This window comes from Ostrea edulis, chromosome 5, assembly GCF_947568905.1.
Source record: "Ostrea edulis chromosome 5, xbOstEdul1.1, whole genome shotgun sequence".
Classification (NCBI taxonomy): Eukaryota; Metazoa; Mollusca; class Bivalvia; order Ostreida; family Ostreidae; genus Ostrea; species Ostrea edulis.
In genome coordinates, this window is record NC_079168.1 from 52372516 (window position 1) to 52393541 (window position 21026).

At 34.1% G+C, this 21026-nt stretch overlaps 1 protein-coding gene across 4 annotated transcripts in view; it reads right to left on the reverse strand.

Annotated features, from left to right (window-relative positions):
- Window positions 1-21026, reverse strand: part of LOC125652850 (alpha-mannosidase 2-like) — a 67506-nt gene that overhangs the window by 12926 nt on the left and 33554 nt on the right. Inside the window, exon 4 of one of the 4 annotated variants that reach the window (XM_056164779.1) lies at window positions 2277-4450. The exons of 1 other annotated variant lie outside the window; for it this stretch is intronic. In XM_056164779.1, coding sequence (XP_056020754.1) covers window positions 2277-2352 — 76 coding nt within the window. In that variant the 5' untranslated portion in view covers window positions 2353-4450. The remainder of the gene's footprint in view (window positions 1-2276; window positions 4451-21026) is intronic. 2 more of the 4 variants (XM_048882283.2, XM_048882281.2) reach the window with 2 other exon arrangements.

Below are 21026 nucleotides of genomic sequence, written 5' to 3' on the forward strand. Positions count from 1 at the left end.
GGACTCGCCTATGAGTCGGATGTAGAGTTTTGGACCAATTTTTAACTCCCAAAAATCTGACTTATAGGCGAGTGTATACGGTAAATGGCATGTTTGAGAATCATAACTACAAGAGAATGAAATCCAACAAAATATCAAGTAATTACATTAAATGTGCAAAATACCCAAAAATCTGCATTAGGTAACATTTATAAGGATACTCAATTCATTGAAGGATAAAGACTCACTCATTCAAAGCATTTGGCATTTTAAGGCCACTACCAACATTAATTAATTAATCTATAAGACATTTACTTTTCCATACTCATCACAGAGTTGCTCTTTCTCCACATACCAGAGCTAATTAGACTAAAGTCTTAACATGTGAATGCTATCTCCATTCCTGTGCTGCATCATTAATATTGCACCTAGCTTCAGATATACTACCAGCTCTCTGATACCAAGTGTCCTTTCATCAAATTAATTAAATTTCTACAACAGGCAACAGTGGGAAAACATGTCTCTTTTTTCCCATTGAAATGATACAATGTAGTGAATATTGTTTCATCCAACTTCAAGGACTAGTATTGAAATGATAGTATGTAGTGAATATTGTTTCACCCAACTTCAAGGACTAGTACAATACTGTGGTCCCCTTCTTACTTAACACGCCCTCTTACTCATGGAAAATGTTATTATTAACCCTTTGATTATAATCCTGAACACGATTTAAGGGCTGGTATCTGATACAGTGCAGTTGAATGAATGGAACCACTATAGGACCTTCAATATCATTACATAATGTGCATGTTCAGATTTAAATATTCTGTTGTTAGCTCAGCAGGATCTGGGATGCAGGCTTCCAAATATAAATCACGTTTTGAAATTTCTGAAGAAAAAAAAAGATAGATAGAAGGTGAATGAGATTTTGAATATGAAATTATACCAGACATGTGCAAGTCGAAGAAGATAGAGCGATATTATATAGTGCACATGAATACTGGGGCTTATTGTGAGATTATAGAGGAAGGATGGTCCCTTCCATTAGAAATAATGCCCCCTGGGGAGGTGGCGATAAACACAAGCCCTGCTAAAAAGTTATATAAATAGGAGATAACTCTTGGGAGATAGGGAAGCAGATAATTACTGAGAATGAACATGTTTACCTGGCAACAATCAATGGCCACAAACTGACAAGTGGATCTTTAAAAATTTCAACATTGTTTTTTTTTTTTATGAAAAAAAATCTGCATCTTTTTTAGTTTCACAAGATTTTCTTACACACTTTTTCATTTTTTTTGAAAATTGTAATTGACAATGTTCTCTTCCAGATAGATAGCAGTGTTATAAATAAAAAACCCTGTGAAAACTATAATTATGTTATATCTAAACACCTGATTAGTTTCAAATGAGACACCTTTATTTATTTTTGTCAGAACAAAGCAATCCATTCGAAAATGATTCAATACCATTTCTTGAAGAAAAGACAGGATACTAGATAAGAACGTTTTTCCATGGATCTCCAGCAGATTAGCTTAAACACTGCAAACAGAATTCTACAGATATATCAACTTGGGAATTAGACAGTTTCACCCTATTACTAAAATAATAAATTTTGTGGTTCATTCCTACCAGAGTTAATTAAGCAAACATTGACCAAAAAAAGTTTTATCAATTTAATCTTTTGCTACATTGTGAATTTCAACCTAATTTACTGATTTTTCTGACTTCTTCTGATTTACTTGGTGCAAAAAAGATGATGTTGCTAAAGTTTAAATGGCAGCATCTTGTTGGAAGTCTAGCCTACTTGGATGAGTCTACTCACACAATCAACAATGATGAATGCAAAGTGAAGTTACATGGCTCCTTAATTGTAAATCCAATTCACCCCCACAGGATAACTGTGGATCAATTACTTACAAACATCATCTCAAGTGAGCTTTAATTTAAAGGCTGGTGACCTCAATCTCAAAACTAAAGTACCAGATTATCTGGAGCTTTTAATGCAGTCGAGGTGTTGTCAATAAATTTCCAATTTTATAAAACAAATATCCATTATACTGGAAGTATTTTCTGTTTTTCAATTGACATATTTTAAGTAGCGAGTTAATATTTAAAAAATCAAAATTATGAAAACCCAGTATCAATTTTAGCACAACACCCTCCTGAGTTTTAAGTTACCTAAAAGAAAATCAATTCTTGTTGAAATCTAATGGAAAAAATAGAAGTTTACAAGGTTGCTGCAAATGAATAATTTATTGTTCAAGAAAGAATGATAAAATAAGTGTAAAACCAACCTGATAATTTCATGGTGTCTGGAGCAATCCTTTTTAACAAAATTCCTTGAAATTTCTTATCATGCTCTTCACACATTTGTCATTCCCTCAAGGGAAGCAAAAAGTAGCTTGGAATCTTTAAGAGTAAATCATAGAAGAAATGTAAAAATGCTCCACATCAGACATTATTCTGAATTCACAGTGGCCCTCAAAGTGCAATTTTCTTCACATAAATGTCATTTCTGATCCAGCAACTGGGGGTATTGTGTCCTGATTCAACCTCAAAAGTAAGCCAGCCAATGAAATCATATATTTCCTATTCCCAATATATATACATACCACTCTTCTATTCTTATTTATTTGACCAAGATAGAGTTACAAACAGACCCACTTCCACATAAGAAAACAATCAGAAGTCTGAGACTGATATTCATCTGGAAACTTGTATTTTGCTCCTATAGATGCACATCTGCTCTATGTTAGAAAATATAAAATTTTCCCTCTTAAACTCTTCTTGGAGTGGGATATTTTTTCTTCCTGAAAAAAAAAACCCCTCAATATTTATATCTCTGGCTCTCTAGGATTGGAAGGAGAGATAAGCCAGTTGCCATGTCAGGCCTCTGATTGGCCCTCTCAGATTTTCTGCTCTGAAAATGAGGCTTTATGTGTGTTTTAGCTCCGATATTATCATACTGATGCAACAATTCTCACCGTGAACTAATTTACTTACATTATAATATTGTTTAATACAAAATGCCACAGGTTGTATGTGCAAAACGATAAATTTAAACCTATTTTTAAAGTAAGGGGGAAATGTGCAAGTGTTATCATAAAGTGGATAACAGCCAATAAAAGACCAAAAATAAAATAACAGCATGTGATAAAATTTACAATATAATCCAGAAGTGATGCTTTGTTCTTAAAAACAGAGAGAAGATGGCTACCATCTCCAAACACAAATGCCAACCATATGTTAGATTTCAAGGACAAAAGATTCATAAATATACCATAGATATTTATCATAGTTCACATTTGTACTTTTCCATTTGAAACAATTTGAAACAAAATGTTCACACAAATAATGGTTCTGCCATGATTGTCAATACCTAAAATATGATATCTATTTGTAATTTGTGTACTTAATAATTCATAAACAAGAAAACTTTCATTACAGAGTCTTTTTCATGTCTCATTCAATGAAGAAAAAAACCATCTCATTTACAATTGATAGAAGACTTCCTTATATTTCTTCTAAAGGCATTGATTTGGACAAATTTGTCAGCAAGATGGAATTAATGGCATTAAGCAGCAATAACTTAAACAAAACGAAATAAATGAAAAACAACAAATCTCCATATCAACTGACAAAACCAATTCTCAGAACACATCAAAGTACATCCAGCTATGTCAACGTTTTATGCTCTATTCTTTTCCCATGTCAGAGTGCAATATGTTCTCTAATACCCAACACTGGAAATAATAAAAACTCACATTTCCTAATGCACTAAAAAACAGCATCAAACTGTGTTGTTCCCTCTGGTAGTATCCCGACAATTTTATGACACTCCATTGTTTCTCTATAGGATGTTTATTAGTATTATTCATGTATGTTTTCTGTCCAAGTTTTATCACTATCATTTCCTTGATAAATATATTAAATCATGTCTGATGCAGGATATAGTGTTATACACCCAATGAGAGAACATTTTGTTAATAATAAACCTTTAATACTATGTTCAATAGAGTTTGCAAATGACTGCATACAAGTCAACAACAGAAGTCAATTGCAGCTTCACTGGATATACTTTTTTTGTCCCATGTTAATTTTGGTCTGACAAATTGAAAACGGTTTCTCCTAGTATCAGCTAAATTTGTCCTGTGTCACATATCCAGTCATTTAAAAAAAAAGAAGTCTAATTACGAATGTTAAAAGGGTAAGAATCCAAAAATAAATTAATAAACTGAAAAATCTTTTCGTATACGGTATATATACAACAGAGGCCATTAATTTCTTCCTCTCAAACTCATGATCTTAGTGGAGATTTTAATGTGGATATTGGAAGTCAGTAGCACTGACCTGCTACATGTACCAGTATCTTCTAAAAATCAGCAATCTGAAGGTCTAGCAACTGACCATATATCACCCGGGGCAGCCATGAACCTGGGAGTCACCCTGCTGCCTGCTATTATATTGTCTGAAAATGAAAATAAACCTATTCACCAATAGTGCATCAAACAATATGCTAGGCATGTGGTTATCATCAGAGGTAAAGTGTAGAGGGGGATTTTATGATTTAATGAGTAAATGGCTGAAATAAACACGTCCATGGCCATTACTGCTCTCTGATCAACAGAGTTCTGCAATGGGAACTGTCAGAATGACATGGAAATACATGTTTCAATAAAAAAAAAGTTCTACTGCAGACAGACACGACATAAATCCAAACAGGTCTTTCATTGTTCATTAGCTCTTTTGGCAGGACCCGAAGTTCAGGAAAAGTGACATTTTATTACCTAAAAACAAGGTGATCTCTGCAGTATCTGTGTTACTTATATTGCTCAAAATACTTGGCATTACAATCTCGACCGTTAAGAGATAATCCTGCCCTGTATTCTAATTTCACATCTGCCCAATTGGCTACATTTTCCACTGCTTAGAAAAACATAACCATGACTCTCAAAATGACAGTTTCTTTGATAGGTATGCTGATCTACATTATTCATATTTGTTTCAAGATCCATTTTTTCTCAACAGAAGCTGTTTTTCTTTCTTTGAGAACCCTGCCAGTGCATCTGTTTTTCTAACTTAGGACCACCCTTTAATTACTTCTAACACATATACATCGAGAGAAATACATGTTGTAAGGCAGCGTAAAATTATGTTTTTTCTTGTTTAGCCGCCATGTCATCTTCCAACTGATCAGACCTCTTTCTTGCATCTATCATCTTCTCTTAGAATAATAAACTTTGTTTCTTTTTTGCAATGTCTGTGAAAGATGGTATTAGCTTGGTGAAACAAAGAAAATGTATATCTTTCTCTACACCATTTCTATCTCTGATTACATACATCAACACTTCGTAATTCAACCAAAAAAAAAAAAAGTAAAAAAAAAAGAAGAAAAAATACCAAAATACCAACTCCCAAGATCATGTAAGATGAAGGGATATTCTGTGATGATTGGTTTGGTGTTAATGTTGTAGGTTCTAATTGAACATGCTGAATATATTAAAGTCCAACATATTTTTTTCATGCCATACAATACATGAATTGATATGTTAATCTGTTTTGGTGATGAAACACCTATTTGAATTCCATGGTACATTGCTAACATGGTGTCAATTTCTTCCATGGACTTTGCAAGAAAAACAGAGTGGGCCTTAATATAACCATCTGGTAGCTGTTTAATTTTTTCTTGCTATGGGGTAGAAATCCCTTTAATATATACTTAATGAAATTGGAAGCCCAAGGCTCAGACAGTGTGGCCTCATGTAAATAAATAGAATTATAAAAATGATGTAGGAAAATAGCTGTATACGTTCATCAAAAAAGTCTTAGATTATGAAATTAATGATGACATGCAAGGCTGTCTGAAAATCCCCATGGATTACCAAGATATATAGCAACAAAGGGAAGGAAAAAAGAATAAATCAATGATCTTTTGAAATATTTGTAATCTTCACTGGAACAGACCGTAACTAACATCATACCCAAGGATGATTAGTGGAATGGTGTTGAGGGCAATTCTAAAGCCTAATTAGTGATGGTAGTTAGACGTACTAATCTGGTCTTAGACATAGCAGACCAACATAATTGATAATAATTGGGTGATAAGGTTTATTCTCCTTTAGATAGTTATTAAGACACAGCAGTAATAAACCAAAAACACAGGGTTTGGTTTGATCAAGATCTTTTCTATTCTTTTATTCATTCAAACCTAGACACTGGTACATAAGGTAAAAAAGAATTGACAAGAGGCATTAAAATTGGTCAGTATAGGAAAAGCAAAACACTGCAAAATTTTACAAAAATGCCTTTTTATGATTTAACAATTAATTCATCATGATAATAAAAAAAAAATAGTTTTTAATTTCTGTTCAAAAATTTAAAATCATCAAACCAAAGAGAATTGATAATTATTTTTTTTAATATGATAGGGACTAATGTTATTTATGCTACGTTAAAAAGCCCCCCCCCCCCCCCCCCCCCAATGGAATTAAAAAACAAAAAACAAAAAAACAACATTGTAGTCAGGTTATCTGAACAAATTTTGACCTTTCTTTTTGAAGCTTCAGTTTTGAGGTAAAACACATTGCAGACAAATTGCTAGAAATACTGTTTTCACAAAGGTTTAGGAAAATTTAGAGCATATAACAAGCGGCCATTAGATAGGATCTAACTTATCCAAGTCAAGTAGTTTGCTACTGAAGAAAACTTTAAAGTTGTGTGAGAAATAGCAATTGAAACATCTGTTTCCACTTTCCTTGAACTATGTATGAATCAAATCCTCTTAATTTTTTTTTTACTATCAAAGACTATCAAATGAATTGACTATAAAGAAAATACTCTCAATTCAAGCTAATATTTCATAAATATGTTCTTCAAGAACATCTGCCTTCATAAAAATGACAGTATCATTCACAGTTTCATGCTTCCCTCATTTAGATTCATGGGGTCTGATTGCTTTATCCTGTGAAAATTAGCACTGGGGTGTGTATTGCCTCATCATTTTACAACTTCTTAAGATGATAATGTACACAGGATGGATTTAAATTTAAATTAAGCTTTACTTACAGAGATGGACAACAGCTTGGCGCAATTGCCAAAGTAAGAAATTCTGCAAACGAATTATTTCCTTACCTTTTGAAAACAATGGACAACTGAATGAGGGTTTTTCATCCTGATTAATTATCCAGATTCTTGTATAGAATCATCAAGAACAGCAACAAATGACAGTTGCTTCATTAATAATTGAAATGCATGAGATACCCAAAGGTGATCAAAGTCACTGTTTCATGTCTCTCTCTCTCAAAGTGAAGCACAATGGAAAGAACGAAGAATTAGAGGCTGGCGACTCATTATTGGAAAAATAATGTGTCATGCCTCTAGATGCTCTCTTTTGTATCAAAAGCATTCTTTTGATATTTTAGGGAGCAAATGAACCTATTTGTAGAGACTAGAACAATGTGTCCTTTTTCTCTTGTTTGTTACTTCAAAATCTGAAATACAAAACCAATAGCCCAGAAAGTGAAAGTTATAATTAATGTTAACTCCTATTTGTATTAGATTAAAAATGTATGAGACATTTTTTCATATCAATTTGTGTGTATGTGTGTGTATCATTTCTGAAATTTATCAAGTTTTAAAAACTGAAGGTGTATTTTGAATTAATGACGAATTCTGCCCTGTTGGTATTACATAAACAAAAGGGCGAGTAAATCTTTTGCAACCAAAAACTGCACAATATGTTACATATGGCTGCTTTTTTTAAAATCACCGTGAATCATAAGAAATGCAAGGTGCTGAAACAGTTCTATAAAAATACAACAGCAACTGAGGAAAAACAGCTGCCCAATTTATATAAAAAGAGAGCATATCTGGTTTTATTTAAAACTGTGTACATTTGAGAAAGTTGTGTTTGTTTTGGTTTCATGTCTAGAATGTCAAGGAATTTCAAATTTACTGTAAGTTTACAATGTAAATATTAGCATCTGCAAAAATATTCTAGATTATTTCACTTCTGATGTTTTTAGATTAGTATTTTATAAAAAAAATTTCTTTTATATTTTAAAATGCTCCAATCTTAATATTTAATAGCCACATATTTTTTGGCCTATTATCTAATGAATCTATAAATTTTAAATTACAATTTTTACGGTGCTTTGTATAGAGTTTGATAAGCTGACTGCATGGAAACCCTCACCAACCAAGTTCGGATTTTAAAAATAAACTTGTTCTCTGAGGATAAAACCATTACACTGTGCCTGCTAACACATTCTGAACAGCTTTTTCATATCTTTAGGAGGAGGAACACTGTGGAATCATCAACCACATATATAAAGGAAAAGAATAATTAATATTTCAACACCACAACCTTTCTATACTACTGTTTGGATGATTCCAAACTAATGCATCATGGCTTCCACAGAAAATTAAGCTACTTCATGGAAAATTCAAACTTCGTTAATTCTTGGTTCACTAGAAACCTAGTGTGAGATAAACAAAAAACATAAAGATTACTTAGAAATGCATGATTCTCCATTCTCACTCATCCCACTCAATTAGGCTTATTACACATCAAACATCCCAAAAAAATTTGGGGTTTTATCTCTGCATCAGACTTAATAAAATGCTTTAATTGAGAATTTAAGACAGGTTTTTCAATGTTTTGAAGACTTACTGATTACAAGGATCAACATTAATTTAACAGAGATGACCCAATTTCTTTGTATTTTTTTGGTCTGAATAAATTTCTTTGCCTGTTAACAGAATATTTGATGTACATCCCTTTTTTGATTTGTGAGAAAAACATAAATATGCCAATGCCAGAGATGATACTGGCAGCAAGAGGTTCAGAAACCATACATGTATTTAGATCAACATCGCTTAAGGCTCTCATGCCATAATCATACATTTTTCTTAGCCGAGATTTCAATGTTACGTTGCAATGAAGCAAATTATTTGTGAAACTCTTACTGACAGAAATATTTTTGATTCCATCATATTTGATAGAGATATTTTCATTGTTCAGCTTGACTGTCTCTTCAATAATGCATAGAGCAATCAAATGTGACAGCATTCCTTTTTAAAAACATGCACAACATGAAATTATTTTTACTTGTGTTGAAGCATTCTTAATGACTGATACATAAAACTGCAGTTCTATAAATCACATTATGATAACACATGTTCAATATCCTTTATTAGCTGTAATGCAAGTTTTCCACAAAATACTTCAGCTAAAATGTTCCCAGGAGCACGTGTCTTGCCTGCAATATCATTAATCACTGGTGTATATCAAATCCACACTAGAAATAAACATGTCAAATATCACATTCCCATCTTCTACAAAGTTCTAGGGTGTGACAGAGACGACAGTGTTGCTAAGCTTCCCTGGAGACAGGAAAAAGCCCCCCCCCCCCCCCCCCCCCCCCCCCCCCGAAGTAAGTTGTTATAACTGGCCTTTCAAACCAGTATAAGAGTTCTGAGTCTTTGTGATAGGATTATAAAATGACCTCCATGTCATTAGAAGTGTTTGTAATGGTAGAACTTTGATCCAAGTATGATCAAGACAAAATGCGCCATAAAGCAATATCTGATCACTTTTTACGTTGAAACCTTTTATTTTTAAGGCCATCTTTTGCCAGCCAAGGGCTCTGATCTGCTCCTCTAATCTTCAACCTTCATTCAGGATAAAAGGCAACTTACCTACATGTTAATAAAAATAAAACTCAATGCCTGAATAATTCTCAGTCTTTGATGAATGGATTTTCAAAGGAGGAGTGTATAACAGGCTGCATATTGCACATATTTAATTGAAAATGTCAAATGTTTTGGAAAACAGCTGATAATGTCCATGTACAGGATACAAAAAGTAATATTTTCATGGCTCCTCACAACAACCCTTGACCTGAAAGCTCTAAAAGAACAATCACTTATCTTGTAACACAAATCACCTTTCTTCTGGGGTTTGAGTCTTTTCAGTTTGTCAATTGACATTTCCCATTACATTTTTGTTATTTTCCACCTGACAGATGAAGATAAATAGTTTTGATGGGGGAGATAAACTTGCATATCAAAAGGGACAGTACAGAGAAAGGAATTAGTGGGCTACTTGGAATATTTATAATACACTAATTAGACTTATAACAGCAGGCTCATGGGCCACATCACCTTACTGTTATATTGGGGCTCTATTGCTAATTAAGCTTCTGTAAACCAACTTTTATTCGCGGCTACTTTATTTTGCAATTCACCTGTGATAAACTAGTTCGTGGGGAGTAATTTTCGTGATCAAGCATTTTTCGAGCTTATTACAGACATACAAGGACTGGTTCATGGCGAGATATATTCGCGAAGAGGTTCTTGCGAAATTTCCTCACATGCGAATAAAATTTGCCTTACAGTATGTCCATACAAATTCATTCAATCTATATGTACACCTCACATACAAATTCATTCAATCTATATGTACACCTCACATACAAAAAATATGACCAAAACATAGCCTAATTCAATATTTGTGCAAATTTAACCTTAAAGAATGACCTTGACCATATCAGTCACATAGCTTTCACTTTGACCTTTCTGTTCACAAGGTATGAAGTGTCAATCTTGACATGTAATCCAAGGATAAAGTTGCAGACAACAGACCTGGTGCAGACATAATATGTCTCCAGCCTTGCATACTATTAAGTTTGTTTATAACATGTGAAGCTGAACATGCAGAAATAATCCCATGTTTCACTGTTTTCATATCGCTATATAATACACGTACACACAAATTACCAGTGGACATTCATTCTTTATACTTATAATCTTGCTTTTTATGTTGAGTTGAAAAGTCACTTGTGTATCACAATTCATATCAAGAATTATAAACAATAAAACATCAAAGGTTTAATACTGACAAAACATTGGTAAATTGAATATCAATAAATTGATGGAGCTGAGACTACTGATGTAATGATGATTAAATATTTAATATTAATGCAATGTAATAATGTACATTATGATAATACTATCCTGAAGTTACAGGTTTGATACCTAGCATTAGACATTACATCTTTGATGCTGCAACAGTTGTTTCAATTAAAGCCTGACAAGTCAATAAAGTCTTGGTCTTCCCTCAAAAGGAGGGGGAATGTAGTGTAACTGATAGGATACCAGCATTTGTTGCTAGCATGAGTTAGTAGGTTAATCCAATTTAACTTATTGATAGAACATTAAAGATACATGTACTTGGGAGTCACATATTTCATTTTGTGATCATATAACACTGAACAACACTACATTGGATTACATTATCATGATCAATGGTACCCCATCTACGATTCTCCCATTGGCAAAAATGCTGATTTTACCATGAAAGGAAACAATGGTAACCTTATTTTTGAAAAATTGAGAAAGGTATTTTCTTAAACAGTGTCAAGACAACCACTTTCAATGACAATCAAGATTTACCACTGGCAACAAGGAGGAGGCTTCCATAATTATGTAACCACCGTGAAGTTTAGCAAACCAATGTGTATACATACCGGTACTTTAAGGCCAAGTAAAATGGGGCGGGTGGGAGGATTTTATTTTTTATTTTTCGCCATGGTATTCTTGACCTCGAAAATGCCTTCTCTCATTGAGAAAAGGCTTTATAAATCATAATTACATGTGTATTTGGGTTTCTAAAAGGCAAAGTGAAACAAAGTACGTTTACAATACCGGACCGGACATAAAAATATCCGGAAATCGTAATTTTGAAAAATCAAAAAAATCGGGGCAGGGCGATTTTCGAGGGGCGGGCAGGAATGATAATCTACTAATTAATTTTACTTGGCCTAATAGTGAGAATTTAAACACGGACGTAATCTTCCCTTGTCTTGTATAGCATTAACATCACAATGTGTAATGTAACATGTACATATACATTTATGTCAGGGAGTTAAAGCTACTACCAGATGCTTGGATGTGATCAATCTAGACAATTCTGAATCAGTACCAGTGGCGTAAGCTACACAGTAGCACTGTATGCACGTGCTTACAAATATTTTCATTAAATTTTTATTACATATTACGAAAAATGTCCTCAGCTTCTGGGGGGCTACTGCCCCCTAGACCCCCTGCTTACAAATATTTCAAACCTAGCTATGCCACTGAGTACATATATAGTGCACTGACTGTATGACATCACTCACAATCTCTTATCAATTCTTAAACATTTTATAAATTTTTGAATATTATTAAAATATTTACATAACTAAATGAAAACAATCAACATAAATATCATTAATTCAAATAGTGAATGACACTGACATTTCTTACTTAATTCAGTTAAGTACTGCAAGCATGATCACCCGAACTCAGCAATTGGGTGCAAACAATGGAGGAAATGGGAAGAGAAATGAAACAGTGTCAGGACTTGTAACATATTATCTATAGATTAATATGTGAGGTTTATTGTTCTCAATTTTCTTTAACATCAAAGAAAGCATACATCTGTGAGCTCATTTCAAACATTGATTATTTTTCTGTGACTGAAGGGCAATTAAATCTCCATTACCAATCTATCCATGACTTAAAAATGCTACAAAGAGACATTATAATACAGAAACTGCGCTTGATATATTTTATTTTACATGTGACTTACATAAATTGGCTGTACCCCATAGTAGCTATTACCCAAACTTCAATTATTTAATTTCTACTGACAGTTGAAATATATACATCTCAAGCATATGTTCACAACACTATAATTCAACTGATCTGAGCATACTTCTAAGATACATGTTATATTTGATAGACAAAGACTAAAGCTGAATTTTACCCAAATTTTATTTATTTACACAATGCCAAACAGAACAAGAGGCCCATGGGCCACTTCGCTCCCCTGAGCAGCAGTATAGCAATAAACAAGCTCATTAAACAAGCAACTTGGTTTAGAAAACTTTTCAAAGGCATCGACTAATAATTAATTAATTACCAAACTTAATTATTACACTTGACTACAAATTCATTAATTGTCATATGCCCTTGTTGACAGGTAATGCCTTTCATACTAATTTTATCTAAGGATGCTTTGTGCCAAGTTTGGTACCTATACATTCGCATGTAAAACTTTGATCCCCAATTGTGGCCCCAAATACCCCAAGGGACGCAATTTTCACAAACTAGAACCTCCTCTTTGTTAAGAAGCTTTCATATAAATTTCAGCTCTTCTGACCCAGTAGTTCTTGAGAAGATTTTTAAGACTCCACCCTATTTTTGAATTTTTGTGATTATCTCCTCTTTGAAGGGGGCATGGCCCTTCATTTGAACCCATTTTACCTAAAGATGATTTGTATCAAGGTTGATTGAAATAGGCCCATTGGTTCTGGAGAAGAAAAGTTTCCTATATATCAGCATATATAACAATTTGATCCCCTATAGTGGTTCTACCCTACCCCCGGTGACCATGATCTGAACAAATTTGAATCTAATCTATATCAGGAATCTTTCAGGTAAATCTCCACTATTCTTGACCAGTGGTTCTTGAGAAGAAGATTTTTAAAGATTTTCTTTATATATTCACATGTATTTTCGATCCCCTATTGTGGCCCCAACATACCCCTAGGGGTCATGATTTTAACAAACTTGAATCTCCACCATGTCAGGAAGCTGTCATGTAAATTTCAGCTGTTCTGGCCCAGTGGTTCTTGGGAAGATTTTTAAATGACCCCACCCTATCTTTGCATTTTTGTAATTATCTCCCATTTGAAGGGAGCATGACCCTTCATTTGAACAAACTTGAATCCCCTTCACCTAAAAGGATGCTTTTTGCCAAGTTTGGTTGAAATTGGCCAAGTGGTTCTGAAGAAAATGAAAATGTGAAAAGTTTACGACATCAATGTCAGACATTGGACAAATTTCAATTAGAAAAGCTCACTTGAGCCTTTGGCTCAGGTGAGCTAAAACACCTTGTAAATGAAATAAAACACATTGATGAATCTTTCAAATATATCTCTTGAAATACTGTCCCTATCGTAATAAACATTTAACAGAATTCAACAACTTTTATTTCAAGATTATGGACATACTTAAAAGATGAAAAGGTGAAGATAACGAACAGTGATCAACCTCACAACTCCTATAAGGAATACAAAATTAAGAATTGGGCAAACACAGACCCCTAGATATACCAGAGGTGGGGTCAGGTGCCTAGGAGGAGTAAGCATCCCCTGTTGACTAGTCACACCCGCTGTAGTCCTATTTCTTGATCACATAAACTGAGTAACCTGTAGTCAAAATCAGTGTAAAAATCTGATCAAACGCAGAACAAGGTCTTGCGTATCTAATCAGCTGAGAGATATACAACAATAACATATGCAGGTGATAATGGATCTCTCATGTAAAATCAACATTCAGTTCATCAACACCGTGATTGATACTTATATTTATATTTTCAATTATTATTCATTTTAATAAATATACTAGTATGGAGATTTAATGTACATGTACTTTCATATAAAACATCCTAAATATACAAATTACTTTAAAAACATATGATACTGTAATTTTCTTTATAGATGGGAAATGTACGTTATGAGACACATAAAGTGTTGAATTTAAACATTTATTTGAAACCTCTTTATTTTATCGAAACCCTTTAAACATTTAAAACAAATAGCCATAAAAAACATCACATATACCTGATTAGAAACATACTAAAAGTTGTACTCGCTTCAGAGTATGCGATTTCAGGAAATGTCCATTACCTGGAGTACATATTTAACTAAAATTCATCAAGCTTTTCCAATACTCGTTATTGATGACAAACAATCTTCTGAACATTTCTGAAGGCTGTGGCTCGAGCTAGGATTAAATTCACAGAGAGTTTCGTTTATTGCGGTAACGAACATTATGGTAACAAACATTATGAAATCATACAATCATTCTCCTAGTTTGCTTAAAAATTAAATGGGAATATATATCAATGGCAATTTTTGATAGCAGCAAGTACGCTCATATATTCGTAGAGGATTTTAAAAAGTGAATGTATATAATTTCTCATATTTGGCAGTAACAAACAATTACAATCTTAAATCTACGCTCAAGACTTTTTTTTTTGGTTTGCATAGTGATACGACTATATGAAAGTAATCATGTTCAATATTTTGACATTTATCGATACAAAACAGCCAAATGGTGTCTAATTCAGTTTTTCTACATTTTAAAGAAAAAGCTTACAACTCTTGTGGTAAGGTATTTCTAGTGTAATGAACAACAGTTTACTTTGAAACTGGCGACAGGCTTCAACTCGATGTAAAAAATTCTTAAACTTGTAAACTAATTCCTATTTTCTTTGAAATCATGACGTCTTCAAACTTAAAAATATCATATGGGTACATACAGCATGCATGATCTAGTTATTTAAGCAAATATCCCTTCTGTAAATGCTAATATGAAAATGGTGACAGTAACGAACATTACATTTTGAGCTACTGGTAGGTCCAATGAATTTTTTCACTGAAATAAACAAATTTTTTTAACCTTCATCAATTTTTTTAAAGGCACATGTATCAACTTTATATTACTATATTAATTCCAATTCTGCTGATTATCACGTTTATAATTTCATGGCGACATTAATTGAACCTATTTATTGAGTTTGAGTGGATACACTATGCTCACAATGCAATGTTCAGCTTGTGCATGACATCACCATGAGTGCTAACTTTGCAGTTATTATGTGTGATGGTGTGAAAAGAAGAAAAAGTTAAAACTGAATCCTCGCAGTGATTCCAATCATTCTTAATATCAATCAGTCCAAAAAAAAAAAAGCCTACAGATTTTTCAACTGCTTGGAGCATTGACATTGTTTAAGATATTACTGACTACAAAGCCAATGTTTACGCAAGAAAGCTTAAATTTTTGTGAAAGGTGATGATTTAAATGCCATTATTTTCAGTTTCATTGCTTATATATTAGGCTCAGAGCAGTTTTCACATAAAACATTCTTTTCTGAAGTCACATTAGATATTCCAGAACGGTACAGGAACAAGTTGAGCTTTTGATTATTTTACAAAGAAGCTGTCTGTTGTTTATTTTTAGGATTTGTGTGATGTCATGGCAGTGTTTGATCACATGGTGATATTGATGAGTAAGGGAAACAACTGAAGAAGTGAATTTTAGATTACAGGGATATGTGACGTATTGATCAGTATTTTATTGAAAGTCAGTATGATAAACTAAATAAAATAATATCTGGCAATTTCAAAAAATTATTGACTTATTTTTTTTTTGCACAGTCAAAATGATTTTCTGATGCATATTTATGAAGGATTGATGGCACGAGAAAAGTATTATTAGAAATATCACATAGGTAAATGATCTCGTTTACCATATATAGTCGCATTAAAAGTGATTTTATGTTAAAAACATCATTTTATGTTAACTGCAGACCTCTTCACACGTCCATTGCTCAAAGTGATTCTCCCTACCCCATTTCCTGCCTGACTGTCTAAAGTGGTTCTCCCTACCCCATTCCCTGCCTGACTGTCTAAAGTGGTTCTCCCTACCCCATTCCCTGCCCGACTGTCTAAAGTGGTTCTCCGGCCCTACCCCATTTCCTGCCTGACTGTCTAAAGTGGTTCTCCCTACCCCATTCCACTTGATATAGAACTATTCTTGGGGGTGGTTATTGGGTCAAATATGCTAATTAAATTTTTTTGTTAATTCTTTAATAAATTGGACAAATATCCCTAGTTGTAAACTTTCCAGAGAGTGTTGACAATTTGTAGGAGATTTACAGTACATAACACATGAAAGCAGTCAAAGACAGGAAATCAAGCAGGAACAGAGAATTTTCATGATTAAGGTAAATTAATGAATTGACACACTGCATCATTCCATCACTGGGAATCCATAGAGTGATAATGCCCAAAGCTGACTTCAACATTAAATGCAATCAAGAGATGCAAAAATGCAATTGGTTCCACAAGGAGGAGGCCTAACAGTTTTATTGGTGCACACTGAGTCTCTGTAATATATGGCTGTCTGTTACAGTTCTTATCTTTAGTCTCCTGGCTGCAACTCATTTACACTGATTAAAGCTCTATCTGTTCAGGCAGGATGCATGCTAATTAATAAAGAAACATCTGTGCAATTTTCATCCTCATCCCCCCATCCAGGTGTCCCATATATACCTATATGTGTTTGTCTTTCATTCAACCAGATCCCCCCCCCCCCCCCCCCCCCCCCCGAAATCCCAAAGATATAGATTCTTTATGAAACAAAATTATTTGCATAAGGATTCTCACTTTTATTCATCACTAATTCAAACTGATTTAAGTCCATTTGAGTATAGTGAATCTGATTTCATATTCTCATCAATTGATACCAGGTGGCAATTTTGCCAAATGAAGTACATATAGGAGTACATGTACTCGCCTAATGTACAGAATCTACAGCAGTTAGCCTTCTTTCTGAACAGGTATCCCACCAGTATTTTCCAGTCTCATCCTTTCACTACTATATCTGTAGCATTGGGACAAGCATTGCCCTGTATGGGACATGCTGCTGAAGCCATTGGATTCGGTCTGAATCGTATCTGCACCGAGTTTCGCCATTCTCTTGATAGTTTGCAAATTAGAAGGAAAAAATTAAAACCAAACACATCACATTTTTGTCAATCACTTCTAATCAAATGCAAACAATAGTTTGTCTCCAGGGGGGCTGCTTGACAATGACAGATAAATGAAGTAAATATTCGTCAACTACTGCTGAGCAATTAGTACAGAGCACAAAGATAACACATCATGACAAACACATCTTGTACCAGAATCATAGATGAATAGCTGAAACAGGCACTGCAACATAAATGCTAGGTATATATTGCCTGACCTACAGGTATTCCTGTTTATGCAATCTGAATACAGTTTTAGTTATATGAGAGAGAGAGAGAGAGAAAGAGGGAAAGGGGATTCTGAGAGAGATGTGTCTAGTGTCTTACTATCCCAAGGTTACTTGAGGATTCTTGTTCAGTGTCATATCTTACAAAGAGAAAGATCAAATGCTCATACTTACACTACAAGCATGTGTCCTGATCCTGGCTCAAAGTAATATAAAGAGTTTTAGGGTCACTGAGAGAGACACAGAAAGAGAAAGAGAGAGCATCAAACATCAAAAAGGCCTTTGATTATCGTTGTTATCTACCATATTTCAAAGTCCTGAAGACTGACTTTGATGGAGTGGATTTTGTATTTGAATTTTCCTTCATATTCCAGCTTATACATCCAAAAGTGACCCGTTTCAACATCCCACAGTAGATCTCAAGCCACCAAACCTCGGATCATGTCCTCCTTGTGCAGCAACTCTAAGAGTAAAGCAAGAACTGAGAATTTCTCAATCTGCCAGAGGACATTTTCACAACAAATCTTACATTTAAGATAAAAACTTTCTTTCTCCATTATTTTTATTTGCACACAGAAGACTGTCATCGATGAATTAGAAAGAGACTGCAGTATTTCTAAGTGTATCTGCAATTTTTTTTTGCAAAACAGTGTAGGGATAGGGTGGAAATTATAGAAAAGAACAAGATGTTTTTGTTACACACAAATGCCCCTCAGGTCATGGGCATTTAGTTCTAATGTAGACCTATTTACTTAAGATTCACTGAAAAAATTGCTATTTGCAATATCTAATTTAAGTAACAGTAGTCCTAGAGGAAATCACAGACAGACCAACCCATGGTGCAGATATCACAGACAGATCAACCCATGGTGCAGATATCACAGACAGACCAACCCATGGTGCAGATATCACAGACAGACCAACCCATGGTGCAGATATCAGACAGACCAACCCATGGTGCAGATATCAGACAGACCAACCCATGGTGCAGATATCAGACAGACCAACCCATGGTGCAGATATGAAGATCAAAGCCCAAACCCTTCTAGCTGAAGTTGTTACTGAAAATCCAAATACAGGCCACATCCTTCGACTGATTAATCTAGAGGAAATTCCAGACAAGCTTATTGCACCAACCATCTGTGGAAATATGAACACCCAAATCCAAACCCTTCTCAAGTTAATGCTGAGAAACCAAATATTTATTTTTAGTAACAGAGGCCACATCCTTTGACCCAGTAACCCGAGAGGTAATTGCAGACAAACTTTTAATTGTAAGAATCCAATAGTACTCAGTGCTTTAAGAGCATCATTCCCTTTGTGACCTGGAGCATAGGTGCTCGGGTCATGGATAATGTAAATAAAGATTGTGGAGAAAATTCAAACTATGATCATAACATTTTTTTCAATGCATGATGTAGATTTTTAGTTTTCTGTAATCTATTTTGCTTGATATATACTAGTATCCTATAAATATGAATTTAAATTTAAGAATGGACCTAACCCACCATATACTAGTTTTAAAATATGCAGTCACGGTAAGATCCATGTTGCAAATACAAAGTCTCTCATCTCTCTCTTACAGTTAAATAGTAAAGGTTACAAACAGATTGGCAGTAAAAACAGACAGAAAAAATATTTACATCTCCAATGTTTTTGCCTTTGATATCTTTACAAATTGTAATGATCATCATTTCAAATTAATCCCGTGGGGATCCGGGTTAGAATCGTCCTCTGTACCCCTTGCTTGTCATAAGAGGTGACTAAATGGGGTGGTCCTTTGGATGAGACCGCAAAAACCGAGATCCTGTGTCACAGCAAGTGTGGCATGATAAAGATCCCTCCCTGCTCAAAAGCCATGAGTGCTGAGCATAGGCCTAAATTTTGCAGCCCTTCACTGGCAATAGTGACATCTCCATATGAGTGAAATTCTCGAGAGGGATGTTAAACAACATTCAATCAATCAATTATACAATTATTTCAAAATGTAATGATAGTCATTTCCTCATGAATGTGCTGCAAAACAATTTTATGTATATAGGTAGATGTAAATCTAAAATAAATGTACTTCACATTATTAGTATAACACTTTCCATCCAGTAATGTTGATTATGGCTATAAATATAGCCAACACCAATCCTATATATCAATCCTATATAATATCAGGCAGTATTCTCTAGGACAAACCCACACTCTTTTGATTCCGTTGGTACTTACCCGACTCAAGAATGACCAAAAATCTTGACAAACATCCCAGAATGCTTGTTTTGCATGCAGATATATATATTTCTATGCCCGAATTCTGTCATAGAAGTGTTATTATCTATAAAATGGGTGTTGGGGGTATTATCTTACAAAACCCAAATAGATTTCTTGTTCATTTTTCTCCCTCCTTTTCTGAAATATACATGAAATATGCACATTAATCATAAAGCTATATAATTCTTTCATGAACAAAAGCCTGACATTGCTGGAAACATCAATAAATGAAGAGTAAATGCGAACTTGTAGGATAGATCAAGCCAAAAATTAGATTTCCTTCCCTCTGCAATATTTGATTGAAAACTCTGGTACAATGATGATCCAAAAATCCCCTTTATGATCATAAAATGGCAACACTGCTTACAAACAAATTTAATATCCCAACCCCTAGCAACTTGAAAGCATAGTGATAGTTTTAGAGACTCATTGTTTCTCTGTGACTGAAAAATACCAAAGAAAAGTAGATTTATCATAATTAGCCAATTTTGATCTGGAGGCTTTTCTTGTCCACGGAAAAAACCCTCTAGTTTCTAATAGCTGACTCTCAGATGCTTAAGTATGAACATTTTAAGGACAATATATCTAAGCTCTGTTAAGGGGGTTGCCACCTTTGGTAATAAAATCAATACCTTGCCACAATTTACCATTTTGTGCAATGATATTGCTATCTTCCTGCAAGGAAATCTGTCTGGCAAGGGAATTAATGTCTTTCTCAATTATTACCCAAGATCAGAGACGTCAAAATTTTCATCTTTCTAGAATATCTCTCTCTCCTTCTCTCTCTCTCTCTCACCTCGGTATGCCATGCAAGTAGCTTTTTTGTAAATCCTTATTTGAGATTATTGTGTTACAACATATCATATCTGACACAAACAAGTGGTGCTTAATTGGAGGAGGGGGTGTTTGGGGAA